Genomic DNA, 17,122 nt, shown 5'->3' with positions numbered 1-17,122 from the left:
TACAACAATGAGTCCTGAAGCACAACGAGTCCTGAACTACAACAATGAGTCCTGAAGCACGTGTCCTGAACTACAACAATGGCCGTCGATTGCTTTGCTTCCACCTTTTAAAGGGAAACTTTTTTTTTTTTGTCCAGTCATTGAAGAGTCAGCATCATTTCTGACGTTTGTCTTTAATGAACATTGGCTGGCAGGTGAGGGGGCGGGGTCAACTGTCATTACAGGTAACATTAAATAAGTCAGTTTTATGACATCAAACATTTCCATATGAGCCTTAATTCTTTATTAATTACACAATTCACTTATTTGTATCTTTATTACATTTCATGTCTTCATTTAATTAATTAATATCTTTGAATCTCAGCAAATATTTAAACTTTGATCTGTTATGAAAATATAAAAACCCACTTTTTGTAATAAACTATAGTTAATATGTTTGTCTCATTTACTCCTCTCAGGTCTTTGTCCCCCCCTTGTCTCGGTCTCTAGTCCAATCGTCTCGGTCTCTTGTCCCCCTCATCTCGGTTTCTTGTCCAATCGTCTGTCCTTGTACCCCTTGTCTTGGTCCTGGTCCTTCAGGCCAGTTGGTGCTGTGAGGTCATGAGGACCAGGGGGACCTCTTTGTCTCCGGTCCCCAGCAGAGGAAACATTCTCTCGGTGAACTCGGAGGATCCCGTGAAGGTGTAGATCTCTGAGCCCGACTTCACGTTATAGAAGGACACCTGACCCTCATCCACGTCCAGGAACACGCCCACCTGACGCAGCTTCGGAGGACTCTTCACCTGCACGTAAAAAGAGTTTAGAGACCAGAGTAACTAGCTAGCATGCTGATGCCACCATGTTTTCATGCTACAGATCCAGTTGCTGATCTTGTTAGAAGTTACCTTGAAGTTGTAGACAGACAGTTCATGATGGCCTTTACCCTTTCAATTAGCTTACGCTAACCACAAGCGCTAATGCTAATTGCTAGCATGCTGACTGTTATGGTTGTGTAAAACACACACACACACACACACACACACACACACACACACACACACACACACACACAAAATATGTATGTATAACATAAGATAGTGAGTCTGGACCTTGGTGAGGGGGGGGGTGGTGAGCGCTCTCATTTGGCTGCTGTTCCACCAGAGGGCGTAGTACCCGTTAGAGGGACTCATGTCAAACAGGCCTTTCCTGGGAGCCGACTCACTGACCACGCCCAGCTTCCAGTCCTTGTTGTCCCCGACAAACACCTGCACAGGTGGACAGAACACACGCGTTAGTACAGGTCGGCGGATCACCGGATCGGACCCCGGATCAGGGGGATGTGGGTCTGACCTCCCAGTAGTGGCGTCCCGTGCTGAAGTTCTCTTTAGCGATGACGCAGGACCAGACGTCGAACCGCTGCTGACTGTTTCTGTAGAACTGAAGCTTCTCGCCTCTCTTCACCTGCTTCCTGTCCTCGGACAGGATGAGGAACGGGTACGCCGTCACCGGGTTCAGGGTCACGTCCTCTGGGAACAACAGGGACACCGTGAGGAAGACCAAAACCTGAGGACTCAACCAAGACCTGAGGACTTGACCTGACAACTCAGCAAAGACCTGAGGACTCAACCAAGTCCTGAGGACTCAACAACAACAACAACAATAATAGAACTAAAATGAGTCAGACTTAAGTTAAACTACATACATTTAGAGTGATGACTTGTTAGCATGCTACCGTTGCTAACATTAACAGTTAGCTTACTGCTAATAATAGCATTAGTATAGCTGTACTTAGCTTAGCCTGAATGTTAACATTAGCATGAAGGGTGTTTGCTTGTTAGCCGAAAGTATCATGTTTGTATGAATTAAACTAAGATAACAATAACAACAATACAATACTACTAATAATAATATCCTATTTAAAATAGACTTTGTTTGCTTGCTAATTAGTATGTTAGCATTCAATGCGAAAAAGGTTAGACTTTATCTCTGTGAGCTAAATGCTAACATTAGCATACTAGCATGCTAACGAGTTACGTTAGCAGTCAAACAGCTGGTTAAAAACATCTTTATCAATAAAAGCATATTAAATATAAAATGATAAATATTGTAGTTGAAGTTAAACACTCACCCATGTAGACTCTGGCCTTCTTGTGTCCTGTGAAGGACATTAAAGCTGATCAACATGTCAAATCATTCATTAATAACTTTATATATCAGTTATTGATTAAAAGACCAACCTGAGACCGGTTTGAACTTCTTCCGATCTGAAAGGAAACAGGAAACCACAGTCACTCTTTCACATTAAAGGTCACACTGATCGTCTTATAGGATGGTGCCAGCGGAACCGCCTCCAGATCCACTCTGGTAAAACCACAGAGCTGGTGGTGGACTTCTCTCTCCTCCAGTACCAGTGAACATCCAGGGAGTGGACATTGAGATTGTGAGATCTTATAAGTACCTGGGTGTTCACCTGAACAATAAACGGGACTGATCACACTCATGCACTTTATAAAAAGAGTCAGAACAGACTATCTGCTGAGGAGACTCAGGACACACTGAACAAACTCATCAAGAAGACAGCAGTGTGCTGGGTGTCCACTGGATACGGTGGAGGTGGTGGGAGACAGGATGATGATGGCTAAGCTCTCATCCTATTATCCTCCTTTAATGTACATAGCATGATATTAATACTACCAGTCGCACGCTATTAATACTAGTCACATGTCAGTAAACAAACAGAGTGAAGATGTCCTACGAGACAGACTTCTCTTCATCACCTTTCAGAGACCACTGACTCTTCCTCAGACTGGCTGTGCTTCCTCTCAGACTGAGCATGCTCTCTGCTGACATCAGGTCACCTGAGAACCCTGAAACAACACACAAATCAATGTACTCTCTCTCTCACACACACACACACACACATTACAGAGACGTTAAATGTATTTCTGTGGTGCTCCCATTCTGTCCTCACCTAACCCTCTGGAGACCTCCCCCGACCCTCTGGAGACCTCCCCCGACCCTCTGGAGACCTCCCCCGGTCCTCTGGAGACGACCTCCCCCATCCTGATGTCGTCCATCTTGTCCTTCAGCTCGGACAGAGAGCTCTTCACCTCCACCAGCGGGAAGTGGAGCAAGAACTCCTCGTCCTCGTCCACCTCCTCCTGCTGCTCCTCAGCCAGAGGAGCTGTGGCCTCCTCGAAGCTCTGAGGAGACGATGAGAGAGGGGAGATATATATCTCTATCTATCTCTCTATCTCTCTATCTCTCTCTCTCTCTCTCTCTCTATATATCTATATATACATACATACATACATACATACATACATACATACATACACACACACACACACACACACCTTTACTCCTCGATTATCTTCAATAATATTAATATTAAAGTCTGTGTCCTTGACTCCTCTGTCCTCCCACCTTCTCTGCTTGCATCTACTGTGGGCGGGACTAACGTGCGAGAAGAGGAGGGGAGGAAAGGAATGGAGGAGACTGGGATGAGTCCAGGTCTCACCTGCAGGAAGCCGATGTGGTCCTGACTGACAGCCTGGACCTCCAGCGTGGCTCTCCGGTCCATCAGCTCGCCGAGCTCCGCCTCCAGACGGCTCACTAGCCCCTCCCCCTTCGACATCACGCCGTCCAGCTGGTTCTCTATCCCGCCCACAACCTGAGACCGGATCCCGTCCAAGGAGCCAGACACCTGGTCCAGGAGGTGTTCCACCTCTCCTCGCTCTCTGTCTGCGTAGTTCTGAACACAACAACGACAAATAATTAAACCAGCTTTAAGATACACATGAACTCTTATTAGTAAACAGATTTTATTTACATTTGAATCACAAACAGCAGAAGAAGAAGCTGAAAACAAGATGGCCGACCTTCACTCCCTCCAGCTTCCTCTTCAGCTGAGTCACATGGATCTCCTTCTCTCTGATCCGGTTCAGGATCTCCTGCTCCGTCCTCGCCACCTGTTTCTGATCACATCAGATCAATAACCTTGTTTTATTAACTTCACAAAGAAGAGAACCCCCCCCCCCCCCCCCCCCTCCCCCTCCTCCCTACCTGTTTGCCGAGTCTCTCCGTCTGGACTGAGACTGTTTGGTGAGTTCGATGCTCCTCCAGGACACAGATGGCACAGATGCAGCGCTGACACGTCCGACAGTAAACCTGACAAGTGAACACATCAGAGGTGAGAGAAGACTGACCGGGAGGTCGTCGGTCCTCCACTAAAAACAGGAAGCGGTTGTCGGCTCACCTCCAGCAGGCGGCGGTGGGCGCGGCAGGTGCGGCCCCTGAGGGCCTCCTGGGGGTCCATGAGGGGGTGTTTGGAGTAGAAGGACGTGGTCCGGTGCGGCTGCAGGTGCTGAGAGCAGTAGGAGGCGGTGCAGGTGAGACAGGAGCTGACGGCGGGCTGTTTGACCCCCGTACAGACGTCACACCACACCACCTCCTCACCCGACGAGATCCCCGGGGCACCGGTCGCCGTGGCGTCGGTCGCCGCAGTCCCGTTCCTGACGGCCGAGGGCAACCCGGCGGCACCATAACGGGACTCTTTGTATTTATCAGCAATGAGAGCGAAGACTTTGTTGACGCTGAGACGAGGACGTTCTTCAAACTGTCGTTTGCAGAGAGGACACGTACAGACGGGACTGGAGGCCCAGTAACCTCCGATACACGCCTATAAAACAAGAGAAGAAGAAGTAACCTCCGATACACCCCTATAAAACAAGAGAAGAAGAAGTAACCTCCGATACACCCCTATAAAACGAGAAGAAGAAGTAACCTCCGATACACGCCTATAAAACAAGAGAAGAAGAAGAAGTAACCTCCGATACACGCCTATAAAACAAGAGAAGAAGAAGTAACCTCCGATACACGCCTATAAAACAAGAGAAGAAGAAGTAACCTCCGATACACCCCTATAAAACAAGAGAAGAAGAAGTAACCTCCGATACACGCCTATAAAACAAGAGAAGAAGAAGTAACCTCCGATACACGCCACACATCAAGAGTTTTATGTATCTCTCTGTTCATCGTGTTCATAGTGGATCAGGTCTCAGTAATGCCCCCCATAGGAAGTGGCCTTGAGTCACCTGACAGTAGTTGTGTCCACACGGAGTAGAGACGGGTTCATCGAACAGGTCCAGACAGATGGAGCAGGTGAGCTCCTGCTCTGAGAACAGATCTGGAGCCTCCGCCATCATCCTGCTGGAGCTGTTAGCTTCCTGTTAGCTTCCTGTTGTAATGACACAGAAACAAACACCAAAGTTAATTTCTTTGACTGAACACAGGAAGCAAACAGGATGAAACAGGAAGTGAGACGACAGGTCAAACTACATTCCTCCTCAACGGGAAAAATAACAGCTGAGTCACTGACACACACCTGAGAGGACAGACATGTGTAGAGGTTCAGAGACAGACAGACAGATATGTGTAGAGACAGACAGACAGGTTCAGAGACAGACAGACAGGTTCAGAGCAAGGTTATTATCGTTAACGAAAACTAGGAGTGAATTTTTTTTTCATTAACTGAAATAAAAATAAAAACGAGGCTTTATAAAGAAAACGATAACTAACTGAAACTGTATTGTGTCTTTACAAAACTAACTAAAATAAAATAGAATTATAGAGAAAATGTCTTTAGTTTTCGTCTTTGTCAATGTATTTCATACATGTCTGTCTTAGCTGGTCCTCTGTTAGAACACGGCGGGACTCGGACGACGCGTAGCGAGTTTGACATTGTTTTCCTATGTGGACCGTCTGCTGCTGGAAGTTACGCTTTGCAAATACTCCACCAGGGACGTCCCACAAACAAATAATACAAATAAATATAACAAATAATGCTAAAATAAAATACATATTAATATTTATCAACTGATCTGTGCTATAAATGTAGTTTCTGTATGATTCCAATCATTTGTATAATCATAACCTCTGAATGACGTCATGTCCTGTTCAAACAGAGGAGACAGTGAGGTGAGACAGAGACCAGCTGTTCCTCTCCTCACTGTGAATCCTCACTAACTGTTGAGTCTTTTTCTGTCTCATTGTTTGTCACCACTGTAATATCTGTAGACTCTTTTAGAATCATGTATTTCACGTCTGTGTAGAACATGTTTAGTGTTGATCTGACGTTAACAGTGAAAAAGCACAGAGAGACAAACAGTACCTCTGCCTCACTGAAGGGGGCGAGAGAGAGCCCACGGGTCGGTTTATACTTGTTCTGCCGTTGCTCTTCTTCTACACTTCTTTTCTTCTTTTCTTCTTCCCTTCTTCTTCTACACTTCTCTTCTTCTTATATTTTGCTTTGACCACAAAAATGTAAGATTCTATATCTAAGCTTAAAGCGTCTCAACAAACAGTGAAATGTGACCAAATCAACATCAGTTCACCGTCGGACAGGTAAAGTAACCTTTTAGGTGTTTGTTGTTCTCTTTATACATCCGGGTTGTTACGCAGATTTTCGCGGGTGGCGCTCGCGACCTTAATGTGTGTGTAAAGAATGCTGATATGAAATATGAAGAACAACCAGTAGTCAACGGTCAAGCTGTCAGTTGAATGGTGATTTAAGCTTCTCTATTGGGTTCATATGTTTGTAGATCTGACTGATGTAGAGTCAGAACCTCACCGTGACGTCACTGGACTGCACCGCTCTCTGTATCCGCTGTGTGGCGCTACAGAACACGGCCAAACATGCGTTATGTTGCTCTACATCAAGTGCAAACGTCACTTGGTCTGTTGCATAGTAAAGACTAAAACTAATAAAAACTAAACTCAAACTAGCAAACCCGCTTTAAAAACTAATTCAAACTAAACTGAAAACAAAAAGTCAAAACGAAATAAAAATAAAAACTAGTGAAAAATGCAAAACTATAATAACCTTGGTTCAGAGACAGACAGACAGGTGTAGAGACAGACAGACATGTGTAGAGACAGACAGGTGTCGAGACAGACATGTCTCTGAATTTCATGATGAAGACAACGTGAGTCTCTGATGATGATGAGGGCGTGGTCTCACTCTTTGCACTGTGACGTTAGAGTGTTTAAATAAAGTTCACTTGATTTGAATGTGTTGATTGACACACGATGACGCGACAGGCTGTTGTTTTTTTAGCACGTTAGAGATTCAGAATGAGGAGCAACGAGACACAAGTACAAGTACACAAGTACATCAGTGTATCAGTACATCCATGTACAAACATATATAAAGGTATCAACGCTGCAGTGGATCAAAGGGTTCTTACCTTCCTCTCAGCCTCGCGACGTGTTTCTGCTTCAGAGCCCGAAACTCAGGTTAAGCTGTGACGTCATGGGTGGGCGGGGTCAATCAAAGCCGTCAGGTGAGTTTAGAGGTGGAGACGTTGGTTCATGTTAGTGACTTTATATATTTATTTATTATTAATCGATGCAAAAAAACACCTTGTAATAACATATACATATGTGTATATGTATATATGTATATTTATATAATATATATAGTTTTATCTCCACAGCGATTTTTCAAATGATAAACATATTTAAAAATAGCATTGTTATATAAATAGTCAATAGTCAGTTTAAAATCATTTCAACATAAAAATAAAACTTTTATTTTATTTTACAAACACCTGAAGACAGACAGAAAGACAGAAAGACAGGACAGAGGACATTCCTGCTGCACGGGCGTGTGTGTGTGTGTGTGTGTGTGTGTGTGTGAGAGAGTGTGTTAGAGAGTGTGTGTGTTAGAGAGTGTGTGTGTGTGTGTGTGTGTGTGTGTGTGTGTGTAAGTGTGTGTGTGTAAGTGTGTGTGTGTGTGTGTGTGTGTGAGTGAGTGATTCTGTGTGAGTGTGTTTGAGAGAAGAAGAATGAGGACCAACCAGCAAACAGGATTCACCACCTCACATAACCCTTCTCTCAGACTAGTTAGCTTAGTTAAGTGTAGTTTAGTGAGTTAGTTTAGCTTAGTTAAGTGTAGTGTAGCTTAGCTTAGTTAAGTTTAGTTAGTTAGTTAGTTACAGTGCCCTCCAGAATTATTGGCACCCTTTAGTAAAAATGAGCAGAACCAGATATGAATGTCTGAACAAACATTGAATTCATCTCATCTCATCTTCGACCTCTTATCCAGGATCGGGTCTCGGGGGAAACAGCTCCAGCAGAGGACCCCAAACTTCCCTTTCCTGGTGCCACATCATCCAGCTCTGACTGGGGGATCCAGAGGCGCTCCCAGGACCTCGGAGATATAGTCCCTCCACCTGGTCCTGGGCCATAATGCTGAAGAGGTTGGTGAACACATGAGTGTTCTCCTATAATGCTGAAGAGGTTGGTGAACACATGAGTGTTCTCCTATAATGCTGAAGAGGTTTGTGAACACATGAGTGTTCTATAATACTGAAGAGGTTTGTGAACACATGAGTGTTCTCCTATAATGCTGAAGGTTTGTGAACACATGAGTGTTCTCCTATAATGCTGAAGAGGTTGGTGAACACATGAGTGTTCTCCTATAATGCTGAAGAGGTTGGTAAACACATGAGTGTTCTCCTATAATGCTGAAGAGGTTTATGAACACATGAGTGTTCTCCTATAATACTGAAGAGGTTTATGAACACATGAGTGTTCTCCTATAATGCTGAAGAGGTTGGTGAACACATGAACTCTTTACTATATTTACACCATGTGAAGCCCTGAAGTCTCTTCCAGACTGGATCAACAGTGATGTGGTTTAAAGAGCATTATATAGAATAGTAGCATCTCTCATCTCCATGTTGTGTTTACTGGAGCTAATCCAGTTAGCTTCAAGTCATGCTAGCTCACAGTTAGCCTCTAGCTCGTTAGCTAACGAGATGCAACATGTGAATCAGATAGACTCTCTTTTAATGAAGCTAAGCTAACCTTTTCCTTCCTTTGGTTGTGGGTAGAAACAGACAGACGTGTTGAAATGTTTTACTTCTTTTATAGAATCACTTCATACAAACAATACAAAACAAACATCTGGTTTCATCACAACTACTACTAATCCAGCTGCTGATCTTTAGAGAACGTCAACAGAGAGACTCCAGTCCTCATAGTGGATCCACGGAGACCCCAGACCAGGTCTGGAGCTTCACTTCCTCCTCAGAAGTCTTTGTAATGAAGCAACCTGAACACAGAAGACGTTAGAACCAGATCAGCTGACATCAGCATCATGTTTTTATTATTTATTATATTAAGTACAGAACTGATATGTGGGCGGGGCTAACCGTCCTGGACCCGCCCCCATCCTAAAGTTGTATTTTTAAATATTAAATATATTTCAATACACAATTAAGACTAAAGAAACATGTATTACACTATCACATGAGATGTCTGGACATCACTGTACAAATATGTAAAACAATATGTCTGAAAACTACAAGACCTAGCAGCTAACGGGACAAAAAAACTACAAGACCTAGAAGCTAAAGGGACAAAAAAACTACAAGACCTAGAAGCTAAAGGGACAAAAAAACTACAAGACCTAGCAGCTAACGGGACAAAAAAACTACAAGACCTAGAAGCTAAAGGGACAAAAAAACTACAAGACCTAGAAGCTAAAGGGACAAAAAAACTACAAGACCTAGAAGCTAGTAGTACCTAGTAGCTGGACTTATCACAAAAGGCCACTGACGTGACATCACTGTACAAATATGTAAATGATGTCACCTGTAATTCAAGGATCGTTTCACTGACCTGAAGAGAGGGGCGTGTCCTTTGTTGTTAGCCAATGAGAAGAAGCCGCTGTGTGGGGAGAAGTTGAGGCAGCTGGTTCGATAGATGATCTTCCTCTTGGAGACAGGGAAGTTAGAGAAGACGGAGAGGCTGGGCAGGTGGACCTGAGGGGACAGACAGAGGACACAGAGTCAGTGTCCGTCGTCATCGTCGTCATCGTCACCACCACCATCATCACCATCTTACCAGGCGTACAGCCTCGTCCTCGGCTCGGGATGCGATGGCCAGGATCTCAGAGGAGGGATTAAAGGTAAGAGATGTCGCCGAGGTCAGCAGGTTCATCACCGATTTTAGAGGCTTGGGATTGGCTGAATTTAGACACGCCTCCTGGGAGTAGACGTTGACCACGCCCGACTGAGAGCTGAGAACAGAGACAATCAATAGTCAGTCATACCATATACTAAGAGTCTTTATCGACTCTACGAGGACACCTGTGAGTCGAAACAATCAGTTGTCAGCCAATCAGAGAGCAGCAGGGTCTGTGTGGGCGTGTCTTACCCGCAGGCGAGGTACTGTCCGTTGGGTGAGGAGGCGATGGACGTCCCCTTCACACAGCCTTCATCTGTGAACCTGTTCACACACCGACTGCTGCGCATGTCCCACACATACACCTCCCCGTCCTCTACACACACACACACACACACACACACACACACACACACACACACACACACACACACACACACACACACACACACACACACACACACACACACACACGTAAGTCACATGACCAACAGGAAGTTGACGTGTGATGTCACAAACACTCACCTGAGTTGGCGAACACTTTGCTGCCGTCGTGAGAGAAGGCGACGCCGATGACGTCACCGTTTATCTTCATGCTGCGGACCACCTCCTTCGTCTGGACACATTTCATTCTTTATAGTTTACATATGAATAACTTAAAGAAGGTTTAAAAAGATCTACTACAAACAAATAGCAGAAGAAGAAGAGGAGGAGGAGAAATCACCTTGAGTGTGAGGAGGTGCAGGTATCCGTTGGTTCCAGTGAGCAGCAGAGCGCCTCCTTCAGGACACACAGAGAACTCCTTCACCCGGGCTTCATTCAGACCTGAACACAAACACACCGTTCATGTTCCCCGAGGACCAAATACCTAGAGAGAGACTGTTAGCGCGCTAACACGCTACTGTTAGCACGCTGCTGTTAGCACGCTACTGCTAGCACGCTACTGCTAGCACGCTGCTGTTAGCACGCTACTGCTAGCACGCTACTGCTAGCACGCTGCATCTCTCGTCTCCTCACCTCTGACGCTGTGCACAGGTGTGACCCGGCCCTCCATCATGTCGTACAGGTAGAACATCTTGTTCTTCAGGCTGGTGGCGATCACCGTGTCTCCGTCCCGGCTGAACTGGGCTCTGTGGACGGGGAACCGCTCCAGGTGGATGCTCTGGATCTTCGGGTTCGTCTTCCCGTCCACCTGGGGGACATTACAGTCATTTAGCAGACGCTTTTATCCAAAGCGACTTACAATAAGTACAAAATCAGAGTCAGTCTCCGACTCTGCGTCCTCGCCGCGTGACGCTACGGAGAGACGATTGGTCCGTACCTGGAAGAGGGACACCGATTGGTCGAGGCCGGCTGTCATGACGACCTGAGCGGAGGGATGGAACTGGACGGTGGTCAGTCTGTCCTCTGAGGGACGGCAGCTGTTAGCATGAAGACACTTCTTCATCTGAGACAGCACAGAGACAAATGATCAACGAGACGAACAAGGTCACATGACAAGACCACATGACACATGACCACATGCTATGAACGGCCATATTAACAGTATTTAAATATCAATAATAACTAATTATGAACAGTTATTGAAGATTGGTGTCATGCTAGCAGCTCCGTCCACAGTGGGGCTTTGAGCTACATGCTAACATCAGCATGCTAACAGGGGCAATGCTAACACACTGACGGTTAGCATATAGTTAACCGTGTTAGCATGCTAACAGGCACAATGCTAACACGCTGACGGTTAGCATATAGTTAACCGTGTTAGCATGCTGACATTATTATGATTAAATGTCTTTAGTTCTGCAGGTTTACGATTGAGGTTCTATTGATTAATATTGATTAATTATGAACCCATGGTGCTGTCAGATTGCTGCTCATTATATATTCATAACCACTTTGATATTTAAGGAGCTACTGACTCTCAGGACTCCGCTGGGCAGACAGTCTGAAGACGCCACGAAGTTCCCCGTCCTCCTCAGCAGCTCCTCATCCTCTTCATCTTCCTCTTCATCACCATCATCATCATCAGCTGCAGGAACACACAAAGACACGTTTGATTTTTAACGACAATTCATGTTTTCTACAAATATTAAAAGACAACTTTTACTTCAAAACAAACTATTTGTGTCATAAAATGAGCTGTTTGTGAACAGAGTCTGGAAGAAGAAGAGAGGAGAGGAAGAAGAAGAGAGGAGAGGAGGAGGAAGAAGAGGAAATGTCATCAGTGTTTCTACCGTTCTTCTTCTTCTTCTTCTTGTTTTTCACGTTGCTGTCGGCCCATGAAGGAGCTCCTCCCATCGCCTTCTGGAACCTGAACACACAACAGGTGAGAGAGAGAGAGAGAGAGAGAGAGAGAGAGAGAGAGAGAGAGAGAGAGAGAGAGAGAGAGAGAGAGAGAGAGAGAGAGAGAGAGAGAGAGAGAGAGAGTGAGAGAGAGAGAGTGTGTGTGTGTGTGTGTGTGTGTGTGTGTGTGTGTGTGTGTGTGTGTGTGTGTGTGTGTGTGTGTGTGTGTGTGGGGCCGTATACCCGTTTTAATTTCCCGTATGTTATAAATTTTTCGGTGCACAGCAGAAACTACTGCTGTCGCTCTCCAACAGGAAGCTGAATGTTTTGTTCTCTGCGGTTTATAACTTCATAACCATTAATAACCCACAACTAACGCTCTTTAACAGGGCAACACCACGACACAACAGGCTGTGACACAAACAATTTGTAACACTAATAATTGTACATTTACAAAAGTATACCGCCGAACGGCATGCTGGGTAGAGCTCGCTAGCTAGTCTGCTAACAGCCGGGAGAGGCTCGTCTACGGTGAAGTTCCTCAAAGAACAGAGCAGAGCAGGAGGAACGAAGAGGAGCCATGTCTGCTGTTTGACCTGAATAAAGACGATATAACAGTGAAGCGGTAAAGCGGTGAAGTAGTAAAGCAATGAAGCGATAAAGCAGTGAAGCAGTAAACCAGTGAAGCAGTGAAACGGTGAAGCAGTGAAGCGGTGAAGCAGTGAAACGGTGAAGCGGTAAAGCAGGGAAACGGTGAAGCAGTGAAGCGGTAAAGCAGTGAAGCAGTAAAGCAGTGAAGCAGTGAAACGGTAAAGCGGTGAAGCAGTGAAGCCAAAGGGTCCGACATGCTTGAAGAGCTGCATGTGACGAGGAAAGCAAGCGACATTACCAACGCAATATAGACCCAAATCTGCCGGGACACGGTCCACTACAGAGAGTCCACAACGACTCAGAGCAGTGATTAAAACACTGGATCCAAGGGACGTCTGACCGGAGCTGAACTGAGATCCCAACACTATAGGGACAAACCCTCAAAGCCTTTAAACACGATGACGTCAAGATGTGTTTGTATTCTATGTACTCCTGACAGTAGAGTACTATTAACCTAGAAAAACAGCCAACAGAGAAAAATACTGTGAAACAAATATTTGGTCATACCGCCCAGCACTAGTGTGTGTGTGTGTGTGTGTGTGTGTGTGTGTGTGTGTGTGTGTGGTGTACTCACTGGTCTCTCATCCTCTCCTGTAGTCTCTGATTGGTCATAGTTGACTCCGCCTCTCCTCTGATCAGGTCTCTACGGTAACGATGCTTCATGTCGACTCTGAACCATAAAAACAGAATAATAAATAATATTAATAATAAATATAACAGAATAATAATACAAAATAAAAATATATTATTATTAATAAACATAATAATAATAAACATTAATAATAAGAAGAAGAATTATTACTAAATAATAAACATAATAATAATAAATAATATTTAATGAACAATAAATCTTATTGTGTATTAAATGTGTCTCCATGGTTACGACACACTCACTCTTTCTCCAGCTCGTCATCCTCGTCGACCCAGGCGGGCTCTCCGGTCTGGACCTGGTCCTGGTCTTCAGAGTCACATGACCCGTCGTCTCCGTCCTCCACCAATGAGGCTCCGGTCTGCTCCTGCTGCTGCTGGAGGGACAGGAAGTGATGTCAGAGGAAGCTCCAGGTGAAGATGTTAAATTGTTCCTTAAAGTTTGATTCATAAACATAAATATAAAATGATTATATTATAATAAAGAAGGAAACTAGTTGTTTGTAGAGAACTAGTGAGCCAGACTTTAACCTGAACACGTGATCTTTACATCTTCATCAACTAACCGGAAAATCCCGCACATAAAGCAAACATCAGGCTGTTGTTTCTCATAACGAGGACAAATTAAAACGCGTTTCCTGAGGTCACGAGCCGCTGGAGCTCGTGAGGACTCGTGTTGAGAACCCGGTCTGCTGAGTTACCTCCACCAGTCGGTCCACCAGCGCGTCCTCCGCTCCGAACAGAAGCTCCTCCAGCAGCTTCACCGACTCGTCCGTCTGTCCCAGACCCGCGAGCCTCTTCACGTTGGTCTGCCGCTCCTGGTCCTCGTCTTTGGGGTCAAACTTCGGTGTTCGAGTCCTCTTCCTGACCGGTCGTCTCTCCTCCGTCCCCGGCAGCTTGATAACGTTCACGTCCTCCATGTTTGTTCGACTGAACCAGAACACTACAGATTCAAACCCGCAGCGTGAGGACACTCTGAACGTTCCTCTGTTGTCAACATGTGGAGAGCAGCGTTCTTCTTCTTCATGTGTTTCCGGTTAGCTGACCTCCGAATATGGAGAAATAAAAGCCCGCCCCCTCGTGGTCACTGACAGCTATGACGCGTTAACTGGTTTAGGACTTTAAAGTTTAAAGTTGTTTCCTCACATTAAAATGTATTTTAATATAAAATATAACGACGACATGACGTAAACAGTCTCAAGAAATGAAAGTAAAGTCAAAATTAAACAAATATTTCCACGTTTTCTCTTGATTTTGTTGAATAAAGTTTATTGAAAGCCAGAAAAAAAAGTGAACGAATGAAACTTCAAAGAAAATAATAAAAACATGAAACTATAAAAAATAAAAAGCTGCTTCACATTTATTAAGACGAAGAATAAAGTCAGGATATCACAGAATAAAGAATACGTCATCATGACGTCATTCACAGGAACACAAGACGTAGGTCATCCTCATTAAAACATAATTCTGTTGTAACTTAATATTATAACTCAGGTCCAACGAGGAGACGAGAAGAGACACTGGAGATGGATCAGAGGACACGAGGAAGGACATACTAGAGGACAGATTAAAGGACAGACTAGAGGACATACTGGAGGACAGATTAAAGGACAAACTAGAAGACATACTAGAGGACAGACTAGAGGACAGGTTAAAGGACAGACTAGAGGACGGATTAAAGGACAGAGTAGAAGACAGTTTAAAAGACACACTAAAGGACAGATTAAAGGGCATACTAGAGGACAGATTAAAGGACAGACTAGAGGACAGGTTAAAGGACACACTAGAGGACAGATTAAAGGGCATACTAGAGGACAGGTTAAAGGACACACTAGAGGACAGACTAGAGGACAGGTTTAAGGACAGACTAGAGGACAGATTAAAGAACAAACTAGAGGACAGATTAAAGGGCATACTAGAGGACAGTTTAAAGGACACACTAGAAGACATACTAGAGGACAGACTAGAAGACAGGTTAAAGGACACACTAGAGGACAGTTTAAAGGACAGACTAGAGGACAGTTTAAAAGACACACTAAAGGACAGATTAAAGGGCATACTAGAGGACAGATTAAAGGACAGACTAGAGGACAGGTTAAAGGACACACTAGAGGACAGATTAAATGGCATACTAGAGGACAGGTTAAAGGACACACTAGAGGACAGGTTTAAGAACAGACTAGAGGACAGATTAAAGGACACACTAGAGGACAGATTAAAGGGCATACTAGAGGACAGATTAAAGGACAGACTATAGGACAGATTAAAGGACATACTAGAGGACAGGTTAAAGGACAGACTAGAGGACAGTTTAAAGGACACACTAAAGGACAGACTAGAGCACAGATTAAAGGGCATACTAGAGGACAGGTTAAAGGACAGACTAGAGGACAGTTTAAAGGACACACTAGAGGACAGACTAGAGGACAGATTAAAAGGCATACTAGAGGACAGATTAAAGCACAGATTAGAGGACAGGTTAAAGGACACACTAGAGGACAGACTAGAGGACAGGTTTAAGGACAGACTAGAGGACAGATTAAAGAACAGACTAGAGGACAGATTAAAGGGCATACTAGAGGACAGTTTAAAGGACACACTAGAAGACATACTAGAGGACAGGTTAAAGGACACACTAGGGGACAGTTTAAAGGACAGATTAAAGGACATACTAGAGGACAGACTAAAGGACATACTAGAGGACAGATTAAAGGACAGACTAGAGGACAGATTAAAAAACAGACTAGGGGGCAGGTTAAAGGACAGATTAGAGGACACACCAGAGGACAGATTAAAGGACATACTAGAGGACAGATTAAAAGACAGACTAGAGGGCAGGTTAAAGGACATACTAGAGGACACATTATTATTTTTTTCTCATAACGTCTCAATATTTGTCTTTCTTCATGAATCTCTGATTAAACTGTTAACGTGTTAAAGTTGATGAGAAACTCTTTGAATTCTGGGTAATTATTTCACACTGCATGAAGAAACAAAACAAAGACGACATCATGCAACAAGTTCACTTCGTAGTTAGGAGACGAGGAAGGAAGTAAGTAATGGGGATAGGGAGGAAGGAAGGAGGGGATGAGGGAAGGATAGAGTCCTTGCTGTAGGCAGAAGACTTCCTGTTTGACTGACTGTCTGTCCCTTCACCAACTTGGTACGACCCGCTGCAGCAGGGGGAGGAGTCAGCTGAGCTCAGGTGAGTTTGTTTCATCCATCTTGGCACTTAAAGACTCCGCATCACATCAGGTCACATGACATCATGATGATGACGATGCAGGTGCAGTATTTACAGGTGTGTCCGTCTGACTGTAAACTGTAAAGCAGGACATCACAGGAAGTGATTCTAGTCCAGTTCTTCTGGGCTCTTCCAGGATCTGAGTTCAGTGTGTTTGTCTTCATGGTTTATCAGGACGTCCCAGTTGAGACCATTAAAGTGTTTTTTCTCTTTTCTTTCTGAGACTTTTAGTTTGTTTCCAGTGGAAACACTGAATCACAGAAAACGAGTTAGCTTAGCATAAAGAAACAGTTAATTAAGTCAAAATAATTTTACAGGAGGGAACGAATCCCATTGTTTACATCA

At 44.4% G+C, this 17,122-nt stretch overlaps 2 protein-coding genes across 3 annotated transcripts; both read right to left on the bottom strand.

The window, feature by feature from the left end:
• Positions 1-268: 268 nt before the first annotated feature.
• Positions 269-7,281, bottom strand: LOC137884052 (E3 ubiquitin-protein ligase TRIM39-like). Its single transcript, XM_068725709.1, has 13 exons — positions 7,227-7,281; positions 5,076-5,218; positions 4,238-4,660; positions 4,045-4,149; positions 3,861-3,956; positions 3,500-3,733; positions 2,951-3,182; positions 2,757-2,846; positions 2,217-2,243; positions 2,108-2,134; positions 1,330-1,505; positions 1,089-1,244; positions 269-782 (listed from the first exon to the last, which is right to left on the bottom strand). Exons 2-13 carry the CDS (start codon positions 5,184-5,186, stop codon positions 576-578), a joined length of 1,884 nt encoding a protein of 627 aa, XP_068581810.1. The 5' UTR covers positions 5,187-5,218; positions 7,227-7,281; the 3' UTR covers positions 269-575.
• A 1,610-nt stretch (positions 7,282-8,891) lies between these two features.
• utp18 (UTP18 small subunit processome component) lies at positions 8,892-14,569 on the bottom strand. Of its 2 annotated transcripts, none has more exons than XM_068725826.1 (13): positions 14,235-14,569; positions 13,780-13,907; positions 13,460-13,555; positions 12,186-12,262; positions 11,871-11,980; positions 11,273-11,398; positions 10,969-11,143; positions 10,676-10,776; positions 10,477-10,567; positions 10,204-10,327; positions 9,892-10,066; positions 9,667-9,809; positions 8,892-9,097 (listed from the first exon to the last, which is right to left on the bottom strand). In XM_068725826.1, exons 1-13 carry the CDS (start codon positions 14,451-14,453, stop codon positions 9,073-9,075), a joined length of 1,590 nt encoding a protein of 529 aa, XP_068581927.1. In that variant the 5' UTR covers positions 14,454-14,569; the 3' UTR covers positions 8,892-9,072. The 2 variants fall into 2 exon arrangements, with proteins under 2 accessions (XP_068581927.1, XP_068581926.1); XM_068725825.1 differs by having other exon boundaries at positions 13,780-13,910; positions 14,235-14,568.
• Positions 14,570-17,122: the final 2,553 nt, after the last annotated feature.

Source organism: Cebidichthys violaceus, unplaced genomic scaffold (assembly GCF_023349555.1).
Source record: "Cebidichthys violaceus isolate CVI_PGR_0920_01 unplaced genomic scaffold, fCebVio1.0.p SCAF_36, whole genome shotgun sequence".
Lineage (NCBI taxonomy): Eukaryota > Metazoa > Chordata > Actinopteri > Perciformes > Stichaeidae > Cebidichthys > Cebidichthys violaceus.
Note: the sequence above shows the minus strand (reverse complement) of the source record. Positions and strands in the feature narration are given on the sequence as shown.

What these genes read in the sequence shown, in the direction of transcription:
- LOC137884052 (XM_068725709.1), bottom strand. Translation starts at nt 5,186, where the DNA reads ATGATGGCGGAGGCTCCAGATCTGTTCTCAGAGCAGGAGCTCACCTGC. An exon ending in GAAGGCCAGAGTCTACATGG is followed by an intron (nt 1,506 to 2,107) that starts GTGAGTGTTTAA and finishes TGTTGTTCCCAG; the next exon opens with AGGACGTGACCCTGAACCCG. An exon ending in CGGGACGCCACTACTGGGAG is followed by an intron (nt 1,245 to 1,329) that starts GTCAGACCCACA and finishes CCACCTGTGCAG; the next exon opens with GTGTTTGTCGGGGACAACAA.
- utp18 (XM_068725825.1), bottom strand. Translation starts at nt 14,453, where the DNA reads ATGGAGGACGTGAACGTTATCAAGCTGCCGGGGACGGAGGAGAGACGA. An exon ending in TGGTGGACCGACTGGTGGAG is followed by an intron (nt 13,911 to 14,234) that starts GTAACTCAGCAG and finishes CTGTCCCTCCAG; the next exon opens with CAGCAGCAGGAGCAGACCGG. An exon ending in AATCGGTGTCCCTCTTCCAG is followed by an intron (nt 11,144 to 11,272) that starts GTACGGACCAAT and finishes AATGTCCCCCAG; the next exon opens with GTGGACGGGAAGACGAACCC.